At 41.9% G+C, this 23731-nt stretch overlaps 1 protein-coding gene across 2 annotated transcripts in view; it reads left to right on the top strand.

The window, feature by feature from the left end:
- Nucleotides 1-14062, top strand: part of KBTBD12 (kelch repeat and BTB domain containing 12) — a 62709-nt gene extending 48647 nt beyond the window's left edge. The window contains exon 6 of one of the 2 annotated variants that reach the window (XM_035106453.2): nt 11981-14062. In XM_035106453.2, the coding sequence (XP_034962344.2) occupies nt 11981-12027 (47 nt within the window). In that variant the 3' untranslated portion in view covers nt 12028-14062. Of the gene's footprint in view, nt 1-852; nt 2522-11980 lie in introns of those variants that run through there. The other variant, XM_060271410.1, reaches the window with a different exon arrangement.
- The last annotated feature ends 9669 nt before the right edge of the window (nt 14063-23731 follow it).

Below are 23731 nucleotides of genomic sequence, written 5' to 3' on the forward strand. Positions count from 1 at the left end.
GCCATCATTGCTTGGTCACTGTCTTTCAGTGTCTTCAGTGTTGTTTTCCTCCCCCCCCAAACTGATGCACATTTTCTTTTTCTTGTCAATAAAATGCAACTGTAGCACCAGCGTAGATAGGCAAAACCCTAATGAGGCTTTTACAGGCAAGCAGGCCCTTTCATTAAAACTCCTGCTAGCAGGGAATGCCCATGCTACTTGCTTTCTGTTCAGTATAGATGAGGATAAGAAAGTAAATTATTGATTTCCTTTCATTTATTTTTAATCTTTATTTCATTTTGCAATAAAGGAAAGAAAATAAGTCCAAGAAAACCAATACCGGTAGTTAAAGATCCCCTATCCCTGCAAGGAGGCAATAAAACAGGGGAAACCTGTAAGGAGGGAGTTTTCAATTAACATTGCAAGGGAACTTTGCTGAAAAAGATTTACTTGTAAACAAACTCTATAGAAAAAGGACAATTCTGGACCATGTAGCACTATATTAGTTTAGTATGCATTCAGCATGCAATTAGTTTGGGCACATCCAGGAACCAAGTTCATTTCCTTTTTAGATACAGTGGTCAAAGTAGAGAACCAATACTCAATGAATGGTGTCTTTTGTTATAAGCCAAACAAAAAAGGACTTGGCATTCTCAAGTCAAATCAGCACAACCTGGAGTTTCCAGACACATTGTACAGCTTGGAGTACAAATATTGGGTTTGCAAATCATGCTTCAGTCACTGCCATATCTCCTTTTAATCTAAGCATAACATAAAAGATTTTTTTTTGCTTTGTTACTTACATCAAAGATGGTTTCTTGACTCCTTTGTTGATGTTGCATTTCATTTTTCTTTTTCTTTTTTTGGTTGCAGCTCGGCATGAAGTTATCACCAAAGAGATCTTAGAGCTGGACACCTGGGAAAATCAGTGGAATGTTGTGGCTGTCAACGTCCTCATGCATGATAGCTATGATGTCTGTCTTGTTGCTCAGCTGAACCCACGGGATCTCATTCCCCCTCCTCCTGATTTAGTGGAGTAATAGGCATGCAGGTTTCCCTTGCAATTGATATGTGGAGCTTAGAACAGAGACTTTCATATAAATGGCCAGCAATGTCTCCTGGACACCTAAGAATGCCAGGACAACTGTTAGTTAAAGCATCTGGAGCGAACGCGAGCATTTGCAGTTGCTTAAAGAATCAAGAAAACATTTGCACATTCAGAAATCAGAATTCTATACCAACATAAATACTGTGAAACCATTAAATTGTCAGCCAGAGGGCCAAATGGAACGCAAAAGGTGGCCTTAGGGTGCAAACGGGTACCTGTTTACCTGGAAGTAAACTCAACTGAACTCAATGGGGCTTACTTATGAGTAAACACACATAGGATTGTGCTATTAGTCTCATAATCAGGTGGAATCAGCTCAAAAGTTAGATTGCATTGGCCCTGTGTTGATGGCGGAGTTTGCAGATAAGAAGCCTTCTTTCACACAGTCCTGCATACTGTACAACCATAACTGTCCAGATGTTCTAGTTACAGGTAGGTAGCCGTGTTGGTCTGACGTAGTCGAAACAAAATAAAAAATAAAAAAAATCCTTCCAGTAGCACCTTAGAGACCAACTAAGTTTGTCACTGGTATGAGCTTTTGTGTGCATGCACACTTCTTCAGATACACTGATGTTGAATCTCAGCTAGAACAGATAGAACATTAGTTCTCTTGAAGTTTGGAATAAACTATCAGCAATGGTTTCTAAAGTTCTGGTTTGGTGCCTTATACAATGAAGGATTTTGCTTGCCTTAATACCCTGGGGCTTGCTTATTATAGTTTCCGTATGGAACAAATAGGAGGTCCATACAAAGCTGTAGGACACAAAGTCAAAGCATTGGTCTATTACAGAGATAGCCAAACTGGTGCCCTCCAGATGTTGTTGTACTGCAGCTCCCAGCAGTCCCAGCCAACATGCCCAATGGATGATGGGAGATGTAGTCCAACAACATTTTGAGCACACCACATGGGTTACCCCTAGTCTGCTATGTCCAGCAGTAGCTCTTCACTGTTTAGGGCAGGAATCTTTCCCTATCCCAACACAGAAATACCAGAGATTGAACCTGGGACCTTTTGCATGTGTTCATCTACATAGTGGGAACCCTTCTCTGATGGTCTTCTGCTACCATAAGGCAGGCTGGGACATTCAGAACTTTCCACCCAAGGTTGGTCTTATTCAGGCATCCCCAAACTACGGCCCTCCAGATGTTTTGGCCTACAACTCCCATGATCCCTAGCTAACAGGACCAGTGCTCAGGGATGATGGGGATTGTAGTCCAAAACATCTGGAGGGCCGAAGTTTGGGGATGCCTGGTCTTATTGATCCTTTATCCATCTCTTCTGTCCTGAGTTTAACACTAGAGCATTAAGGAAGGGCAATCTATGCTGCTGCCACTAGTGGCATTACCATTACCTACTGCTCACCTGGGATAGTTTGTACTGAGGTAGAGAAAGGGTGAGCTGAGAATGCAGATGTCACATAAGTAGTAGCTCTAGAGATCCTAGGAGTGAGAAAGGGAGAAAGAGCTGAAAAGGGAAGAGAATCATAGATGTGAGGGTCCAGAATGAGTGGTCTAGGGCTTTTGGGAAGCAGTCATTCACTTTTCAAGTGTAATGTGTAGCCAGCCCATATTTAAAATTGCTGCTGCAGGTGTTTGAACAGGGGGGAAATGAGGAGATGAGATATATTTCCTACTCTGTTTATGACTCATCAACTTTACCTTGAAACATCAATGAATGTTTCATAAAACACACAAAGGTAGCATGAACTTCACAAGAACTTGCTCAATGCAGAACACTGTGCTAGGGTTGAATCAGCATGGGTATGTGTTTAATAGAAATAATCTAGAAAAGAAGTGAAGCTGTGAGCCTCATGACTCAACCTTTTCCTTCCTTTGTGCTTTGTAGGTAGGATGTATTTGACAGTTAAAACATTTACATTTGAATGTTTCACTGCTATACTGTCAACACTAGAAGAAAAGGTTTTAGCCTATAGTCTGGGGAAATGTGGGTGCTGCTTCCATAGATTATGTTGAATCTTGATTCTGATGTGGGCAAAAGGCCATCAGGATGCTTGCAAGTGCAGTGCACACAAACAAAGTATACTGTACATCGCTTTGTTGGAGTTCAGAGATGATAAACAGTACTGAAGAACTTTCTCCACATATGCCCTAAGCCGGCTTGATGCTATATTTGTCCAGTTTGTCCAATAAAGCTGCTATATTTTTACCTAGATCGCCTCCAGACTGTCAGCATGTTGTGGGAGGGATTCAAGCACGTCCCAAAGTTTAAGTTTGTGCAGTTAAATTGGATTAAAGCACTTTGTTGCTCTAGCACAAGAAATCCACATTTCCCCCCCCTTTTTTAAAAAATGACCTTGTAGAGTTAGGAAAGAGAAATGGGAATACACTGAAAAGTATAGGATGAACAAATTATTAATAAGAAGGCATATAATAATTTGTGAGTGTGTGTGCATGCAAGCACAGCACCGAAACTCAAAAATTAAAAATATCTATTGCTGCACACCAAACCAATCTCTGAGCAGTGCAAGATTCCAGGGGTTCCAGGCTCTTACCCAGGGTTTGTTTTTCCTTCTGGAAATGAGGCACAGCGGAGACTGTGTTGTCTTTATTATATATGGTTTATATAATGGAGAGGTTCACAGCATTTACACCCCAAGAAGGTCTTGCTTCTCCTGTAGCTGCAGCCTTGGATTCAAACAGAAATCGAACATCACTCTGCCTGTCTGGCTCCCTAGCCTGCTGCCTTTTCTGCTTCTACCTTCTAGCTCACATAATGCCACTCTCCACTCTGGCCTTTGTCTTTCTAACTACTGGGGAGCTGAGGCACAGATCCACTTTCTTTGTTCCCTTAGGTGCCCATTAACAGGTCCTAGGCTATCACCTCACCAGGAAGCTACGGTAGCTTGGCTATTCCAGAAATTTGAATCCTTAATTAGATTTTACTACTTGCTAGATCCAGGCAAGTACAGCCTACTTCCCCCTCAAACTCATAACACTACCCCCCCCCTTCAAATTGCTGAGCAGCGCCAGGTACATCTTGCTAGTGCTCAATAATCAGGTTGTCTGGAACAGCTCCTAATCTTTGCATGCCTCTATATCTTTGAAATTGTGTGTGTGTGTGTGTGTTAGTGTGTGTGTGTGTGTGTGTGTGTGTGTGTTTGTGTGTGTGTGTGTGTGTGTGTGTTTATATTCAATTTCAAAGACAAAGGAGCAACAGAGCTAAGCTTTAGCAAGGGGGGGAGGAGATCATTATTTTTACACTTTCAAAAAGTAATAACAAATACAGCTTTTTGCCCATCGCTAACACTGTGGTTGTCAGTTCTAAATAAAAACTATTTACATAACCTTCAGCCCACTTGGAAATGTGGAACAGGGGCTCTGTGAGTACAGACTTGCAAATTAAAATCTCGCCAGGGTGGTCGCTCACATCTTGCTCTGCTCACCTGAGCACCTCCTCCTTTGCAGCATGCTCCTCCCTGCCCTCCCACTACAGCACCCTATGCTTCCCTCTCTGCATTCCTCTTCTCATCCCCCCCCCAATGCATTGCACTCCCCCCAAACAGGGAAGTGGGAACTCTCATTAGTGTAGAGTTTTGTTTCCATGGTACCTACCATGCTAATAGCTGTCTTCTTTCCAAATTTAACTATGGGCTCTAATAAGTGATTAAGGCAGCAGATCACCTCAGCCATTTATATGGTTAACTTACACCCTCCTGCAGGGGGGCGAGAAACCATGAGATTGCCCTCCCCAGTCTGCGGGCCAGAAGACCAGAAGCAGCATCCTTGGATCTCCCAACTTAAAAATGGTGTTCTCTGTGTCCAGAATGAACCGGGACAGAGAAAACCATGCTAAGTTGGGGGGCTCCAGCGGGACTGCTATTGAGGAATAAAAATGCCCATGTTTTACTAAGAGTAGACCCACTGAAATTCATGAAAATGTCTAACAGTGTAACCTATGCATGTCAATGGGTTTTTCCTGTAATTTTATATTGTAAACTGCCCTGAGATCTTCAGATGAAGGGCAGTACAGTGGTACCTCAGGTTGCGGACCCGATCTGTTCCAGGGTGCCGTTCGGAACCCGAAAAGTCTGCAACCCGAGCGGCGCTTTTGTGCATGCATGAAAGTGCCTGCATGAAGCGCGCAGAACGCTTCTACGCATGCATGTGTGGCAGAACCCAGAAGTAAACACTTCCGGGTCCGCCGCGTTCACAATCTGGAAAAACGCAACCCGCAGCGGACGCAACCCGAGGGATGACTATATATATATTATAAATTTAACAAATAATAAGTGTATTTTAGGATTTAAGCCTAAATTAGGTGCCTTAATTTCAATGGGAAATCTACTGAGTGCTACCCCATGGCTCCCCAGATGTTGTTGGACTATGAATCCCTTCATCCCTGCTTACATCATCGTTGGCCTCGCAGGCTGGGAACGGTGGGAGTTGAAGTCCAACAACCTCTGGAGGATCTCCGATTCCCCATCCCTGCTTGATAGTGGCCTTGGATTACAACTTTCTGTTACTTGCAGAACTGAACTAAATTTCCGCCTGCAACAAGAAAATCCATTCACTGCAAGCTAATGTAATCAATGTAATGCAATTGAGCCTCTTTGCTGTTAGGGAAATGGCATGTTCTGGTGCTAGAAAGTATGTGTTGGAGTCACACAACAGGGGGACTAAGGACCAGGAATTGGGGGAAGCAAAACATTGTGACTTGGTCCTCCCTAACTCTTGCTTTTAGCGATAGGGAGCTTCAGATCGAATCCCACTTGAAAATAATGACAATCATGTATCAACAAACTCTGGTCACACAGTTATAGTTGTTTGGGAGGTTTTGCGTAAAAAAAAACAATTTCCCCCAAACCTTATGTGTACAGTAACAAGAAAATGGAGTGGAAAGTGTGGGATAGCCCTTGGCTTGACACAATATAATCTACCATACCCTCCAAAAAATCAGGATGAATGCTCACAATTCCAGCCCTGCAGTGTACAATGAATGTCTCACACCAGACCAAAATAATGCTGTAAGCCAGGGATGGGGAACTTGTGGCTCTCTAGATGTTGTTGAGCAACACCCATCATCTCTGCTCATCTGCTCATGCAGGAGCTGGAGTCCAGCAACATCTCTTGAGGGCCATCATTTCCCCAAACATACATACTGTAAGTAACCCAACAGGCTAGAAATCAAAAAATATTTCTTCACATCTCTCTAGAACTTCAGATTTTAAAATGGATCGGGGAGATCTGAGCATTTCTTCAAAGAGATGCAATTCACTTACCAGTCATGCTCAGCTGCAGCTGATGTGCTAGCATTTTACTCCAGATCTGGAGATTGAAAGAAAATGATGTTTATAAAACCTGCCTGTGAAACACACACAGCACATCCTTTGATGCTCCTCCCTTATTTTCTTTGGCTTCAATGCCTTATGTGCACTTGATGGAATGATTTAATAATACCCTCTTACTTCAGGAGAGCATGAATTCTACAAAACATAAGCCCCAGAGAAGTGAAGTTTTGCTGTATTATTATTATTTTTTTTAAAAAGTATTCGGCTGCAATCTTACACCTCTTACCTGGGAGTAAAACCCATTGAAATTAATAGAACACATCTCTGAGTAGATGTGCTTAGGATTGTGCTGTTTATCGCAGCATATAATGTTTATACAATGAACATTCAAAGCCTCTTTCAGAAGAGAAATAAGAGTCTGAGTTTTGTTTTTGCAAGTGTCTGCCAAAGTATGTATCATCCTTAGCTTAAATTGTTTCTTTTATTTGGTTGGGCAGCAAATAACCTGATCCTTTAATCTGCTGTGCAAGGCAAAAAAAAAAAAATCAATGTGATCTGTGGCATGGGCTATTATTACCAGTGCAACTGCACCACACAAGGTCTTGCAAAAGTCCAACTTGGGCTGATCGGAGGTGCAAAATCACTAAAGACTATCCTGTCCATTGCAACTGAGTTTCTTCCTCCCCAGTGTCTTATACGGTGGCCTGTTTCAGGTTGGCTCAGGGTCAACAGGGTATATTATTACCCTTGTCATATGTGTATTCAGATGTCAATTTTGAGTTCTGACCTTACAGAACAAAACTGTGAGCATACTAGTTGTTTGTATTGTTTAAAAAACACCCCAGAATTTAGGAAATGAATCCATTTGAGAGTATTGTGTCTAGATCTCGTCACTGCACTTTAAAAAAAAGTCATAGAGAAATAGGAATGGGTTCAGAGAAGGACAACAAAGATGGTCAGTGGTATGGAAAACAAATTCTATGAAGAAAGGTTGAAAAAACTGGATATGCTTTGTCTGGAGAATATATGAATTGCATACACACAACACGTTATTCTAGGTTCAATGGAGACCTGCCGGTAGTATGTGTCTTTTCCATGTAGTTTCCACATAGTCCATATACAATCTAGATCAGCTGCATATACTTTGCCCCTGAGTAAGCTTCTTGAGAAACTGGTTTCATTCTGAAAACAAAAGCTCATTAGAGATGGATTCTGCATTACTCCACAGTGTGTCCATTTGAAAACAGATGTGGGCGGTCCTGGCAATGAGTGGAGGGGGTATCTTCACCTGTCCAATGTTGCTATGGGCAGGTGCACACCAAGATTGCAATCACCACTTTATTCATTCACTTGAGGCTTGAGCAGGAAGGAAAAGGTGTGGATAACCTAATCAAGGGGATGCTTTTCAAAATACATGTAAAGTAACCAAACCCAGCTTTGTGGATGGCAGAATCTGGACTCAAACTAGATTGAAAGCAGTACGTTAAGGAAAAGCATGAATGATTCCGGATTGAGAAAAATGTTTTTGTGTGCAACAAACAGGCTAGTGTGTGCAGTGTGTACCTGAGAGAGGTGGCATGATAGCACTATTACAATACTAGAAGAGTTGTCACTGTAGAAGGGGCAAAGACTTGTTTCCTTCTGCCCCAGAATGTAGGACTAGATCTGATGGACTTAAGTTACAAGAGGTGAGATTTGGGTTGAACATCAGGAGAAGTCGCTGAACAGTAAGGGCAGTCCAACATGGAAACCAATTACCTAAAGGGGTGATGGGCTCTCCCTCACTGGAGGTCTTCAAGCAGAGGCTGGGCAGCCATTTATTGGAAATGCTGTAGCTCTGGGTTTCCTGCAGCAAGTGGAGTGTGAGGTGGCAGCAACAGAACAGATGACCTAGCTCTAAGATTCTTTGAGAATATATAGGCGGCAGGAAGAAATTGTGTGCAACAGGGAAGAAACAGAAGGCGGTTTGTAAAAGCACAGCAGACATGGCTGGTTAAAGTGATACCTGAGCTGAATTTAGACTACACACCACATCAACTCTGATTAGGAAAGCAGCTTGTGAAAGTCTCCCGAGACTCCCATGAGGAATATGTGTTTGTAGTCCTCCAAATCCAGCTGCAGCTCCGGCCCAGACATTATGCGGAGAACACTTATTAGGCAGTGTGAGGTCTCAAGACTCATACACAGGGACCTCATTCACTGAAGCTAATAGAGTAGCACTGCAGGGGAGTTCTGCCCTCTGCTTGCCCCTTGCTTAAGTATAGGCTTAGGCTGTTAAATCTCAGCCACAACACGGCATGAACTGCAAAATGGAAAAGCTCCAGGGACTAGCTTTCCACAGACAGACACACAGTCTAATCAGGAACTTTTAATAAAAATAAAGGTGGAAGTTTTGGTCTGCTTTCCTGCAGCTATCCAGAAATAAAATAAGCACAGAGAGAGGATTAGCAGGCAAAGGAGACTGGATCTTAATTAGGAAACTGTTCACCTTGCTTTGTTTCCTGTCTTGATTAAAAAAAAAAGATTGGAACCATATGTGGGACTTAAGAGCAAGGAGGGGAAGGAAACTAGAAGCTGCAGGTGGGGCAGAACCGCTTGATTAGTTCATGTGGATATGGTGATTATAGTTAGGCACTAGGTGGCGCTGTCCTGGGTTATTTCTGGGTGGAGTAAACAATTTCCTGTCTCTGTTCCTGTCTGAGGGGGATAATAAAGTTCTTGTCTAGCTTTCTGACCAATGTGTCCTCTTGGCTTCCCATGACAGGTCACTTTAATATGTGAAATCCAATCAATGGTGCTAAGAAGCTGGCAAAATGTTATCTTTTACAGCCCTTAAAGATAAGGGATACTTTGCAGAGACTGCAGCGGGCAACTTGCTGCTTCCTTGGTTTCCTGGGAACTGTAGTTTGTTAAGGTTGCTGGCAACTGTAGCTCTCTGAGGAGAAAACTAAGAGTTCTCGGGATTCTTTGAGTGAAACCAAGTGCTTTAAATGTGAGTTAAATGTGCTTTAAATGCATGCTGTGGATGTTTCTTGGGCGTAATGTCTCTCCTTTGTTTATTTGTCCAATACAGTGGTGCCTTGCTAGACGAATTTAATTCGTTCCACGGGTCTTTTCTTATAACGAAAAATTCGTCTAGCGAATCCCATAGGAATGCATTGAATTTTTTTTGAATTTTTTTTGCCCATAGGAACGCATTAATTGAATTTCAATGCATTCCTATGGGAAACCGCGATTCACTAGACGAATTTTTCGTAAAACGAATTCGTCTAGCGAGGCAACCTCCGCTCGAAAAATCCTTTCGTTAAACGGAAATTTTGTTAAGCAGGGCATTCGTTAAGCGAGGTACCACTGTAAGAGGGAAATGTAATTGAATTCACAAGCAAGTGAATTCCAGAGGGGAACAAACTAATATGAGGTAACCTTCAAAGAAGTGTTACATCAGTTTTTAACCACTGTAAACAAAAATGCAGCCTAATTCTATGCTGTTTTCCCACTGGGCAGGCTGCAGCATCCTATCTAGAGGCAATGCAAAAACTTTCCCCGAGGATCAAAGTCCTATTTCATTAGGTCATATCTTTTTCTGCTTTGGAATTTTGCCAAATGCAGTTGGATACTGTACTAGGCAGACAGAGCAAAGTTTATTTAAGGTTGGCTTGTCAGATGGAATAATCCACCAACTCTCCTGATCCCACCACCTAGCTGATTTTAAAACCCACTCCCAGGGGCTCCTCCTCCTCCAACTGAAATCAGAGTCATTTCAGACTGCTTTAAAGTTAATAATAAATTGATAAATTGAGAGAAAGGGCCACACATTTTTCACCCTGCTTCTCTTTTGACCCTCACTAAGAACTGCAATTTGCTCCCTTAACTGCTCATTGCTTTTAGCTTCTTGCGCAATACAACAATTCCTAAGAGCTACAGCAAAGAAAACTGTGCCCTGTGTGATTTGGAAATGGCTGCTGCCAAGGTCGTGGGCTTTCTCTTAAGAGCTCAGCAGACTTGACTCCTGCATTTTCTGGCTGGTCAATTCTGTAACCTGAAGTACATGAGGGATTTAAAGCATTTCTTTCAAGTGAATTTGTATAGCTTATCTGCTTAGGATGGATTTATCAGCTGGCCTCTTTTGCAACCAGGACAATAAATCCTCATACCCATTCAGCCAAAATATATTGTTAAGTCATGCTTTATGGAACCAGCTCTTTAGTATTATCTCTGTTTAGTTATAAGAATGATGTAATTCTAGAACCTGGATGGTTAATACATCCCCTGCTGGAGTCTGGAACCAATTCCAGATGAAATTACCGTAAAGTGTTTTGCCATTAACTGCTGTGACCGCATTATATCCAATTTTAAAAATGGCCATCTTTAAAAGTGTACAAGCTCCTCCACATATGTCTGGACATAAGCCCAGCCCACAATGATTGAGGTCCCAACTAGGTCTGAGATTGGATTTCTTGAAGTCTTCTTCCTGTTGTTGTTGTTGTTGTTGTTGTTATAAAAGTATATGCAAGTGACGGAAGATTTTGACTGTGGCCACAATGCTAAGGAGAGGAGATACCAACCCTTTCCTCTCATGGTATTTTCCTCCCTTCTAATTTCCCCTATTCCCAGCGACTATTAGCCATGAAACGGGGAAACAACACATACTCATATTGAACCCACCCTAACCCTCTCTGCAGCTAAGACAGGCATCCCCAAACTTGGCCCTCCAGATGTTTTGGGACTACAACTCCCATCATATCTAGCTAACAGGACCAGTGGTCAGGGATGATGGGAATTGTAGTCCCAAAACATCTGGAGGGCCACGTTTGGGGGTGCCTGAGCTAAGAGCAGGGTGTGTGTGTAGTGGATTGAAGTCAAGAGCTGATTACAGATCTCCCGTGCCATGTCTAAAATGGCCTTGGATTAATTTAGTTCCTTACCTGAGAAATTCCCCACCTGATCGTGCCAACAAAGATATGTATCTCTAATGGTGAAGATAAATGTGCCTACCTCTGCCCTCCTGCCCCCCCCCCAACCCATAAAAGTTGAGAAACTTAGTGAGGATTTGTTGGAGCAAAGGGAAGGAGAAGGAAACGGCACTTTGCTAGATCCACCAGCTTTGCAGTGGAATTTTACAAGGAAGAGACAAAGAGACCCTAGGTGTCCGCCCTAGAATCAGTGGTGTGGGCTGGTGGGGTGGAAGGCAGGGATCTTAACAGTCAGTGACCAGTGATAGGGCCAAGTAATTCTAGTTTTGTCCTCCTCATTCTCATCCCTGCTGGGTTAAAGAAGGGGAAAACAGAGACTAAGGAGGGGTCCGTGCTATGGTCCATGGGGTCACGAAGAGTTGGACATGGCTAAACGACTAAACAACAACAAGGAGGGGGAAGCCGACAGCCCGTGCTACCCCACTGTACTGGCTGGAATAAATCAGGCAGGTAGGGGCTTCTTTCAGTTTCTCATTTTTCCAATCTGAAGTTCAGTGCTTGAGTTTGCAATTTTAAAAAATTCTCATGAAAATTCATTACTATTTTATTTCTCCAACTACACATATTTTGTATGCAATTTTGTCCAATATGCAGTTTTCCAAAGCAATTTCCCCTAATATAATGCATTTTAATATATTATTTTCACTAATCCCATCGAGTTTTCTTGGCAGGGATACTGGAGTGGCTTGCCACACCTTGCCTACAAAGGTCCGTATAGCTATGGTTTTCCCAGTAGTGATGTATGGAAGTGAGAGCTGGACCATAAAGAAGGCTGATCGCCGAAGAATTGATGCTTTTGAATTATGGTGCTGGAGGAGACTCTTGAGAGTCCCATGGACTGCAAGAAGATCAAACCTATCCATTCTTAAGGAAATCAGCCCTGAGTGCTCACCGGAAGGACAGATCGTGAAGCTGAGGCTCCAATACTTTGGCCACCTCATGAGAAGAGAAGAATCCTTGGAAAAGACCTTGATGTTGGGAAAGATGGAGGGCACTAGGAGAAGGGGACGACAGAGGACGAGATGGTTGGACAGTGTTCTCGAAGCTACGAACATGAGTTTGACCAAACTGCGGGAGGCAGTGGAAGACAGGAGTGCCTGGCGTGCTATGGTCCATGGGGTCACGAAGAGTCGGACACGACTAAACGACTAAACAACAACAACAAATTTTCACTAATATGTGTATGCTTATGCACACTTTACCCTAGCACAGGCATTTTTGTATACGTTACTTGGCTGGAAAATTGCATTGCAGATTTCAGAGAAGTGCAAATTTCATAGGATGGCTGTGTTTTGGTCCACGTATTGTTTTGAAAAGTGCAAATTGGGTAAGCTCACTTTAAAGTGCAAACTGAATCATGTTTCTCCTCCATCCCTAGTGATAGATTGGTGCTGGTGGGGCAGCCTCCACTGCATAGGATGGACTAGGTTGTCTGAGAATAGAAGTGAAATATTCAAAAAAATAAAGCATCAGTATCTTTTGGATTTAATTGATGGGCTAGGTTAAGGAAATTAAATTGATATATATGGTGCTGGTTGGGAATCAGTTCACACTTGTAAGTTTAAGGGGGTTTCAGTTTATCCGTATAATTGAGACATTGGTTAAATTCAGCTGGAAATCAGGATTCCATGGAAAAGATTGTTTTGAGGAGTTGGGATAAAATGCTAAATGAACAGGAAGTGTCTCCACCTGCTGTCATAGATTAGGGAATCTGTAGGGTCCCCCCCCCCAAAAAACTGTCACATCCACAGTGTTGGAACTAAAGAACCTCAAGTCAGGAAAGCAGGAAGTAGCATTTTTTAATCTTCCCTTTTGGTATTGAGACAAGTCATAGATCAGCACATGAAATGTCTGTTTATGATAGCTAAGTTGGTAACAATTATTCTGGCTTTGTATAGAGTATGAGATCTGTGCTCTGAGAGGGTAGCAATTTTGCATGACTCAGGCCAAACTAGATATTACACTTGGGATGGGTGTAACAGTCTCCCAATTTAAAAAACAAAATGAAAACAGCTGCAGGAGGCTGCCACTTTTAGCAGAACCGAAGGGGAATGGCTGCTTAACCATGCAAAATCATTTCCTTCCTTTCTGTCTCCCCCCTCCTTTCTTATTTATCCATGGGAGAAACACACAGGGTGTGTCATGAATGATCCATGATTTAAACAAATAAACAATATTCTGATTCTCCCATGCCTATTCCTGATTAATGAGATATCCTTTCATCATAAACTGCAAGTTCAACTCCTAAGCAAACAAAAATTTACAACACACTACAAATACCCTTCCTCTATACAATATAGTCCAAAGAAACTCTCCCACTCCATTTAGTATTTTCAATGTTGCACTGGTTCTCAGAAAATGTATTTTCTACAGACTGACGTAAGAACCAGTTTACCTTTTAAGAACAGGGTTCGTCCTTTACTGTTAATAATAATCTGGAAGCCATAGCTTAGGGTTTGCTCCCATTGTCACACACATTTTTCAGACAGCACCTTCACATGCATCAGGAGGTGATTATGGTTTCACACATTTTGCACAAGAATTACTCTGCCAATGTCAACACAATAGTTAATCAGAGGAATAAGATCTGCACTGGATGAATCCCAAGCCGGAATTAAGATTGCTGGAAGAAATATCAACCACCTCAGATATGCTGATGACACAACCTTGATGGCAGAAAGTGAGGAGGAATTAATTAACCTTTTAATGAGGGTGAAAGAGGAGAGCAAAATATGGTCTGAAGCTCAACATCAAAAAAAACTAAGATCATGGCCACTGGTCCCATCACCTCCTGGCAAATAGAAGGGGGAAGAATGGAGGCAGTGGGAGATTTTACTTTCTTGGGTTCCATGATCACTGCAAATGGTGACAGCAGTCACAAAATTAAAAGACGCCTGCTTCTTGGGAGAAAAGCAATGACAAACCTAGACAGCATCTTAAAATGCATCACCTTGCTGACAAAGGTCCGTATAGGTAAAGCTATGGTTTTCCCAGTAGTGATGCATGGAAGTCAGAGTTGGACCATAAAGAAGGCTGATCGCCGAAGAATTGATGCTTTTGAAGAATTGATGCTTTTGAAAAGACCCCGATGTTGGGAAAGATTGAGGTCAGAAGGAGAAGGGGACAACAGAGGATGAGTTGGTTGGACAGTGTTCTCGAAGCTACCAACGTGAGTTTGACCAAACTGTGGGAGGCAGTGGAAGACAGGAGTGCCTGGCGTGCTCTGGTCCATGGGGTCACGAAGAGTCGGACACGACTAAACAACAACAACAAGGTCTGATAGACTCCATTTGTGGAGAGGAAGGTCCTCTGCATTTCTCTTTGCCTCTCCAAACACTCCCACACAGCATAAGACCATTACAATGAACCCACCATACCTGTGTATCAGAACCATATTGGCAGGCTGGGACAGAAGAACGAGAATGGTGTGCAGGATGCCTTAGACTGCAAAGCTGCGCTGCTGTGGGGAACAAGCCCCTCTGTAATGCTGTGAACTCTCTTCCTCCACCCAGGTGTGCAGTATCTAGGTGTAAATTAAACCATGTATTTTAAAGCGCTACACTCTCTGACATGCCTGAATTCCCAATGGAAACACAACCCTGTAACTGCCTGGAATCTTGCTACCACTCAGCAGAGACTGGAGGTGGCACACAACCTTTGTAAGCATATAGGTCCTACGGCATCAAACATCCTGGTCTACTACAAACACTGTCTACTTTAGCTAAAATCACAGCAGTTTTGGAATGGAGGAATTAAGCCAAGTTGAGTTACAGGTATCTCAACAATGGTATCTCAGCGATCTGCCTGCATATTAAGCCCCTGTTTGAAAGCACCCTATGAGGATCCACACAGAGGGTCAGAAGTAGTAGTAAACTTGGTTAAAAAACAAAACCAAACCCCAAAGCCAGCTGCTGAATATCCTCAATTGCCAACATGTAGGAACCTTTGCTGTGGACACAACTGCTGGCCCTGCTGGAGTGGGTGTGTGCATGGACAACAAGGCCTCTGTTAAGAATGCCCAGGGTGGCACCTAGGTTGGTTATTACAGGTCTTTTATCACATACAGTCTATCTGTTTTGGCACATTATGGTTATAAGATTTCCTAATAGATAAAATGTCTTTTAAGTACCAGAGGGAGATCGGGGGTACAATACAATATAGCTTTTATTTATAAAGCCTTTTACAAATGTCCCAGGGAGCTATTTTGCAAAGGCAGGAGCGGACACTTACGGCACGATAACAACGAATCACAGTTCATTCACTGCACATCTAATGTCATGGGGTCTGGTTTCAGCTTTAGCTCTAAAACCAAACAGGGAATTTGCTTGGCGAGTTTCTGCTGCTAATGTCTTGACAGTATAATATTATCATTGTTTACATGGGGTGTACGGATGGGCAATCTTGACCATTTCAGTTTGTCTCCATCTCATTTTTCCAGTCTTAAATTCAATTCTACACATTTCCACATTAGTTAATCTCCCCCCCCCCCTTAAAATTAATCATGGAAATGAATCAACATCTTAGTGCAATTTCCTCTTATCTACGTGTTTGCATGCGAATTTACTTAAGGTACAAGTTTTTGCAAAGCAATGTTCCTTAATGTTATGCTTTTTTCTGCTATCTTTGTTAATATATGCCTTTTCTACACATTGGGGTAGAGAACTGCATTGCAAAATTCTGAAAAAATATGAATGTTGAAGGAAGGTTGTATTCTGTTTTGCATATTGTTCAAGACACTGGTGTATCTGGCTGCCCTTCCACTTGTGTTGCATCTGAATCCTCTCTCAGGCTCCTCTCCTGGGAGTAAGGATCTCTGTACAACCCAGCGGAGGTTACTGAGTGCAAGGGCCATCCCCTCTGGTGGGAGATCTGAGGCTCATGCGTACATGGGTCTCTCTAAATGCCGTCATCATGTAGCTTTGCAATTAGAATAACCATTGAATAATGTCAGGCATATGTGTAGATTCCATACAAAGTTTAAGCAAAGGCAGATTTATAAGTTAAACAGTCCTCCCACCTTGTGGCTAAGCTGAATATTACTGCCAAGATAGCATTTGCGTTAAATAATCAGAGGACGTAAATGCATATTAATCCCAAATGTGCATGGCGTGGAGAAAGTGGATAGAGAAAAGTATTTCCTCAGTCCCATAACACTAGAACTTGTGGATATCCAGGGAAGCTGAATGTTTGAAGATTCTGGACAGTTAAAAGGATGCACTTCGCCATGCAACACAAAAACTATGCAATTCGCTCCTACAGGAGGCAGTGATGGCCACCAATCTAGATGGCTTTAAAAGAGGATTAGATAAATTCTTGGGAGGAGAGGGCTATCCATGGCTACTAGCCGTAATGGTTATGCTCTGCCTTCACACCTGGAGACAGCAATACTTCTGAATACCACTTGCTGGAAACCACAGGAGGGGAGAGTGCTCTCATGCTCGAATCCTGCTTACAGGTTTCCCACAGGCATCTGGTCGGTCACTTTGAGAACAGATGCTGGGCTAAATAGACCATTGGCCAGATCCAGCAAGCTCTTCTTGGGTGCCATCTTAACACTTCAGAAGCTACGTGTGAAACATGTTTCATACAGTAATTATTAAAGTTGTTCCACCTAGCATTGTGATAGTCTATCAGATGCTCCACAAATACTTTTCATCACCTATTAAGAGCCAGAGGAGCTGAGCTATAGCACAAAGGGCAGTTGCTGACAAATTATCTATTTTATTTGTATAGGCTGAGACCTGTGTCTACTGCAATCAATATCCCTCACATGTAATAAAAAAAATCTGTCCACAAGGTGGGGGGGGGGACATTAACTTACCCAATGGAGACTATTACCCTAATCTGGTGGAGCAGAAAATCATTAGAAAGCTGCTTATTGGTCTAACTAGCTCAGTATTCTTTACACTGACTCTCTAGGGTTGCAGACAGAAACCCTGCAGACAGAGTTTCCAGCCTACAAAGAGGCAGCAAGGATTGAATTTGGGGCCTTCTCATGCAATGCACGTGCTCTGCCAGTGAGTTATGCTTTACTTCTTATATAAAGATGTGGCAAATTTTCCTTGTTTCAAGGATTTCCAGCTCTCAAAATGTACTGTAATTGAAAATCTCACAATATCATATTTGGTCTCTGTGTGCAAATGTTCAAGGATGCAATTGAAGGGTGGAGAAAAATCTATAGCAATGATGCTATGACCAAAAAATAGTGGAGAGGGGCAAGCTAACTACCAATCCTCCCCCCACTGCAGAACAGCTGGACCACATCAAGTTCATGCATAGGTCACAGGCAAGCTGGAAATAGTCAGCTCGGGTATCCACAGTGACCAGAGGAGAAATAACTGCTGGGAGGAGTGCAAAGAGAGAAAATGCCATGGTGCATCTGTAACAGCGAAATCGGATGCCTTCATCTGCCCCATCTGCAATAAAACATGTCTCTCCCATATTGGTCTCTAAAGCCACAGCAGGTTTGACTTTACCCCTAATAGTGCATTCTTCCATTGCCTTTTGAGACAGATGCCAACAATGTACACTTGCTGAGCATTGATCTGCCAAAAGGCTGGGTGCAGTGCCATCCCACTGAGCTCAAGCCAAGCAAGACCTTGTGATGAGTTTAGGAGGACAGAGGTCAGCTCCTTCTTCCACATGATATCACCTATACCTCCCAAGGGGCAAGAGAAAGCTGAAGGAATCAGCTGAGCTTCCTTATGTTGGCCAAGCCATGTGAGAATTCTAAGCATGGCCGCATAAAGAATGAATGCAGAGTTCCAAGGGAAAGGAGGAGATGAGGGACGGAATAAGAATGAGGACCGACAATATTATTCTACATGGGCTCAGTATGGTACCTCATCATTACAGTATTCCAGTATAAAGTGATGCCAGGAAAACCTGGAAAAATATTACCCTATTAAATTGGTTGTCTTGTACAAAATTCCCCGTCTATAAGGTTACTCATAGTATTACTGTGAGTAAACTCCTTTAATACCAACTCCAAAACACACACACACACACACACACACACACACACACACACACACACACAAAACCACAACTCTCAGATCTCAACATTTACCCATGTTTGGTCACGGTTTGGCAAAAAAACTCAGAATGAGTGTGGCTGAACACAGGCTAGAGTCTATTCTGTGGCAGTGCAGTCAAAAATGATTTTTTCTCTCTGCCTCCGTTGTGTCAATGTCAGATCAGGAAAAAGGCAGGGTAACAACAACAACAACATTCAAGAGCAATATTCTGAAGTGAATGGCTGTGCTTAATCTGACTTTTGGTACTAATTGTTGAAAGAAACTCCTTCAAGTATATATCAAGGCATGGAATTATTCTAAACAGATTCATTATACAGAATGGTTATCTAACAACCATTGTCTTAAATGAAGCAGTTGACATGCCTCTCCCATGTGTTCCTACCCATTCCCTGAGCTCATATTCAGAGACCCCTCTCTGAATGCCCTTGCAAGCTGAAATACGGTGGGTGGTCACAGGAGAAAAGGCCTTCTCAGCAGCAGTTCCTTGTTTATGGAATGTTCACTTGGAACCATATTTCATGTCTTTTTTTTTGTGTGCCAAGCAGATACCTTTTTATTTTCACTGGCTTTTAAATTTTCATTATTTTACCCCATCTTACTTTTCTGGAAGGTAGTGGATTTTGCTGTTTAGCATCGTTTTCAGCTTTCTGTCTTATATGGTTTATTTTAATTCAGCTTTTAGAATTGCATTTTTGTATTTTATGGTTTTGTTTTGTTTTTGCTACACGCTGCCCAGAAAAGGTGGCTAATAAATACAGTAAATTGTAAGAGCAGAAATAATAATACTAATAATACAAGGTGTTCAGAAGACCAAGCTCCCAATATTATTTTCCCAGCAGGTTGTGGCTCAGGGCACAACCCCATGGCCCTTGCAAATGTATCCCAGGTGATATGGGCATAGCCGAAGTTGCTTAACTTTTTTAGGAAGTTCAGCAGGGAATGCACATGTGCCACCACTTTCTGCCATGCAAGCCAATCAAGGTTGTGAAATTGGTGGATTGTCTGCCTCCAGTTTTCTCTCCCTTGAAGGGTAGGGTTGTTCTGCCCAGGTTGTAATATAGCCCCCAGTAACACACACATGCATATGTCACTAAAATCAATGGGGCTTAAATTAATTTAGGAGTGGTGTGGACTCTAAGGCCAGTACCTCAATCCCTAGGACTTCACGTGCCTTGCAAAGCCCATAACAGCATGAAAAGATTTAAAAGATGAGAAGGTAACAATTCCTTAAGTCCAATAAAATAAAATATACACACATATATCTATATCTATATATTAGAAAATTTGAAAACCACTATCATGTTTTCACAATCTTCTGAGGATGGAAGAAACTAGTTCAATACCATGCTTCTTAAAATATATTAAAAGAAATAGCATTTGCCTGGTGTTGAAAAGATGCAATGATGTGGGTTTCCTAGGGAAAAACGTTCCAAATAAGGAGAATCTCTCTCTCTCTCAATGTCACCATTCAAATTTCAGCAGGAAGGGGCATCCTGAAGAGTGCATCTTGTAATGTAGACGATCTTAAGATCTGGGTAGCCTCGTACGGTAAGTAGGGTACCTTCGGATACTGGGGTCCCAAACCATATATGTATGGCTTTATTACCGGTAGTTAAAACTAGCACCTTGAACTGGGCTTGGAAATGTAGTGGCAACCAATGTAAGCAAATGAGGACTGGCAAACATGTTCTGATAGTTTAATCCCCTTCAGCAACCTTGCTGCCAAATTCTGTCCTAACTGAAGTTCCTGGGTCATCTTCAAGGGCAGTGCCACGTATAACACATTGCAGTAATCCAATAATGGATGATTTATTCATGCCATATCAAAAAATAAGTATAAAGTTAGTGAAAGTTCAGATCATTGATTACAAACACATATGTCTGAAGAAGAGGAAGTTGTGTATGTGGTGTGTGAAGTGCTTTTTTTCTAAAAAAATGTTTAGGGGTACTCTCATTTTGACTCAAGAAAATCACCATTTTATAGTTCAAACCGGGAAAAATAAATACAGTAAATGGACAAAGTACAAAGATTCACAAAATGCTTAAGGGTATACGTACCCCTGCATACCCCCATAAAAAAAAGCACTGGGTGTGTGTATGTGTAGGTCCATTGTTTCACTCAACATTTCTGGATTATAAACGTGTAAAATATCCAGATGGTGCAACAAGCAGTGATCTGTGTAATGCTGATCACTGTGTCAGGCTGAGTATTGCCACCCAGACAGTGCATATATTTGAGGGCTTAGCTGTCCATTTCTTATTAGGACAGTAGTAGCACACAGAGCAAAACCCTTAGTTGTTTAGAGTTATTTCCCAAAGCCAACAACACCCTTCAAAATCTGACAGCTGCTCAAGGCCATGAATAGTGCAAACAGCTTTTATTAGCTATTCTTATCTCCCAGATAAAGGGATACTAGCATAAACAATCTATTGGACTGTATAGCTTGAAGAAAGAGTAGATAGAACAGTTCAGAAAAGACAAGCTGAGCTCCCCAAGGAGAAACACAGTCATCTTTCTCTGCCTAGCTATGGACAACCTGGACAAGAGTGTGGATTTCTATTTAAGGAACAGCAGCAGCAGCAGCATGGTAATCCGTAGTATTCTGCCATCTTTCAATATGCCATGGCCACATCAGGTTTTAACATCTCAAGATGGAGCAAAAATCCCACTGATTCTTTGTTGTTTAAGAAGAAAGTACTATTCTTCTTTTAGTAATTGAACTGACATTTGACTCTGTTGACCACAGCAAACTATGGCAAGCACTTAAAGAAATGGGAGTGCCTGATCATCTCATCTGTCTCCTGAGAAATCTCTATGTGGGACAAGAAGCTACAGTTAGAACTGGACATGGAATAACTGATTAGTTCAAAATTGGGAAAGAAGTACAACAAGGCTGTATATTGTCTCCCTGCTTATTTAACTTATATGCAGAAATCATCACGCGAAAGGCTGCACTGGATGAATCCCAAAATGGAATTAAGATTGCCGGAAGAAATATCAACAGCCTCAGATATGCTGATGACACAACCTTGATGGCAGAAAGTGAGGAGCAATTAAAGAACCTTTTAATGAGGGTGAAAGAGGAGAACGTAAAATATGGTCTGAAGCTCAACATCAAAAAAACTAAGATCATGGCCATTGGTCCCATCACCTCCTGGCAAATAGAAGGGGAAGAAATGGAGGCAGTGAAATGGGTTCCATGATCACTGCAGATGGTGACAGCAGTCACGAAATTAAAAGCCGCCTGCTTCTTGGGAGAAAAGCAATGACAAACCTAGACAGCATCTTAAAAAGCAGAGACATCACCTTGCCGACAAAGGTCCGTGTAGTTAAAGCTATGGTTTTCCCAGTAGTGATGTATGGAAGTCAGAGCTGGACCATAAAGAAGGTTGATTGCTAAAGAATTGGTTACAGGTAGGTAGCCGTGTTGGTCTGGATCGAAGTAAAATAAAAAAATTCCTTCAGTAGCACCTTAAAGACCAACTAAGTTTTTATTTTGGTATGAGCTTTCGTGTGCATGCACACTTCTTCAGATCGTATCTGAAGAAGTGTGCATGCACACGAAAGCTCATACCAAAATAAAAAATTAGTTGGTCTTTAAGGTGCTACTGAAGGAATTTTTTTATTTTGCTAAAGAATTGATGCTTTTGAATTATGGTGCTGGAGGAGACTTTTGAGAGTCCCATGGACTGCAAGAAGATCAAACCTATCCATTCTGAAGGAAATCAGCCCTGAGTGCTCACTGGAAAGACAGATCCTGAAGCTGAGGCTTCAATACTTTGGCCACCTCATGAGAAGAGAAGACTCCCTGGAAAAGACCCTGATGTTGGGAAAGATTGAGGGCACTAGGAGAAGGGGATGACAGAGGACAAGATGGTTGGACAGTGTTCTCAAAGCTACCAACATGAGTCTGACCAAACTGCGGGAGGCAGTGGAAGACAGGAGTGCCTGGCATGCTCTGGTCCACGGGGCCACGAAGAGTCGCACACGACTAAACGACTAAGCAACAAAGCAATTGAACTGACTGATATTTTTGTCTACAGTCACTGCCCATACATTCCATCCTCCAATCCTCTTTTGCTTCAATTCCTTTCCCATATCTCACACAAATAGGTCTTGTATTAAAAGCAATCTGACAACCTTCCAAAGAGACAGTCTCCAAGAACATCCCTCTAAAATAATGGAGGAAAAATATGTATATGGCTTCATACCATGATAGTTGAAAATGAACTTCCTTGATATATTTTGACTTACCAAGTGATGGAGAAAAAGTTATTTCTATCACTATCAGTATCTGCTTTTATATTTCTCCGAGGAACTGGGCTGGCCACTGTTGGAGACAGATGTTCTTTCCAGATGACCTGCTTATTGAGCATTCATCCCAATTTGCTTGCACAAAGTTTGTTGGAGGTTGCTTTACTGTGACAGTTTTTCTGAGCATTCACTCTTATTTATTTGTGGGGAGGTTGTATGGTGTCGCACCCAGCGATTGTTATCCCACCCCTTATAAACTGCCATTCCCACAATTCTTTGGGGAAAGCTGAGACTGTTGAAGTGGTGTAAGAGTGCTTTAAATATATGTAATGTATACAGTATATACCTACATATTCTAGGGTAAAGTGTGCATAAAAATGCACATATTTGTGGAATAATATACAAACATGCATCACATAATGGAAAGTTGTTTTGCAAAAATGTGTCTATTAGGAAAAATATACACACTAATATAGGATATGACAGCTGTTCTACCAGTATAGCGGTGGCATATTCTTCAGTACCATTCCCCTACTGTAGCTGGAGTATAGGGTTTCTGGATTAACAAAATCAAATATGATTAAGATTTATTTAATTGGGTGACAGTCCTCATGTTATTCTACAGATACTACTGTTAAGAAAGAACTGTCAGCCAAATTTAGGGATGGGCTTGTGAAGCCATTTTGTCCCTTACAGACAAAAACAAAGAAGCTGACATAGTCCCATTATCATAAAACAAGCCTCCACAAAATGAGCACAGATAGTCAAAGCCAACACCACACAGAGTGTATTTCAGAAGTTAACCTTTAAAATGACAAAGGCATAAATAGTGGTCACCAGAGTTGTATCTGACCAGAGGGATCCAAAGCCACACAAAATACTTACAACCAGTCTTGATGATCACATAATAAAAAGTTTAGTTGAAAATCCACTGGATTCCTTCATGGGTGTCACATCCATACACTACAATTTCTTTTTTCTTTTTAATGTGAACTTGCTGTTTGACAGAGATTTCTTTATCCACTCTTGAAACAAATAGCCCCAAGGCACTTAGAACTTGCCATGATTGCCTCAGATATTGGCACCAGATCTTAAAAGGTTGGTGACTACATACACTTTCAATAAAACAA

The sequence above is a fragment of the Zootoca vivipara genome, chromosome 2, assembly GCF_963506605.1.
Source record: "Zootoca vivipara chromosome 2, rZooViv1.1, whole genome shotgun sequence".
NCBI classification, from domain to species: domain Eukaryota; kingdom Metazoa; phylum Chordata; class Lepidosauria; order Squamata; family Lacertidae; genus Zootoca; species Zootoca vivipara.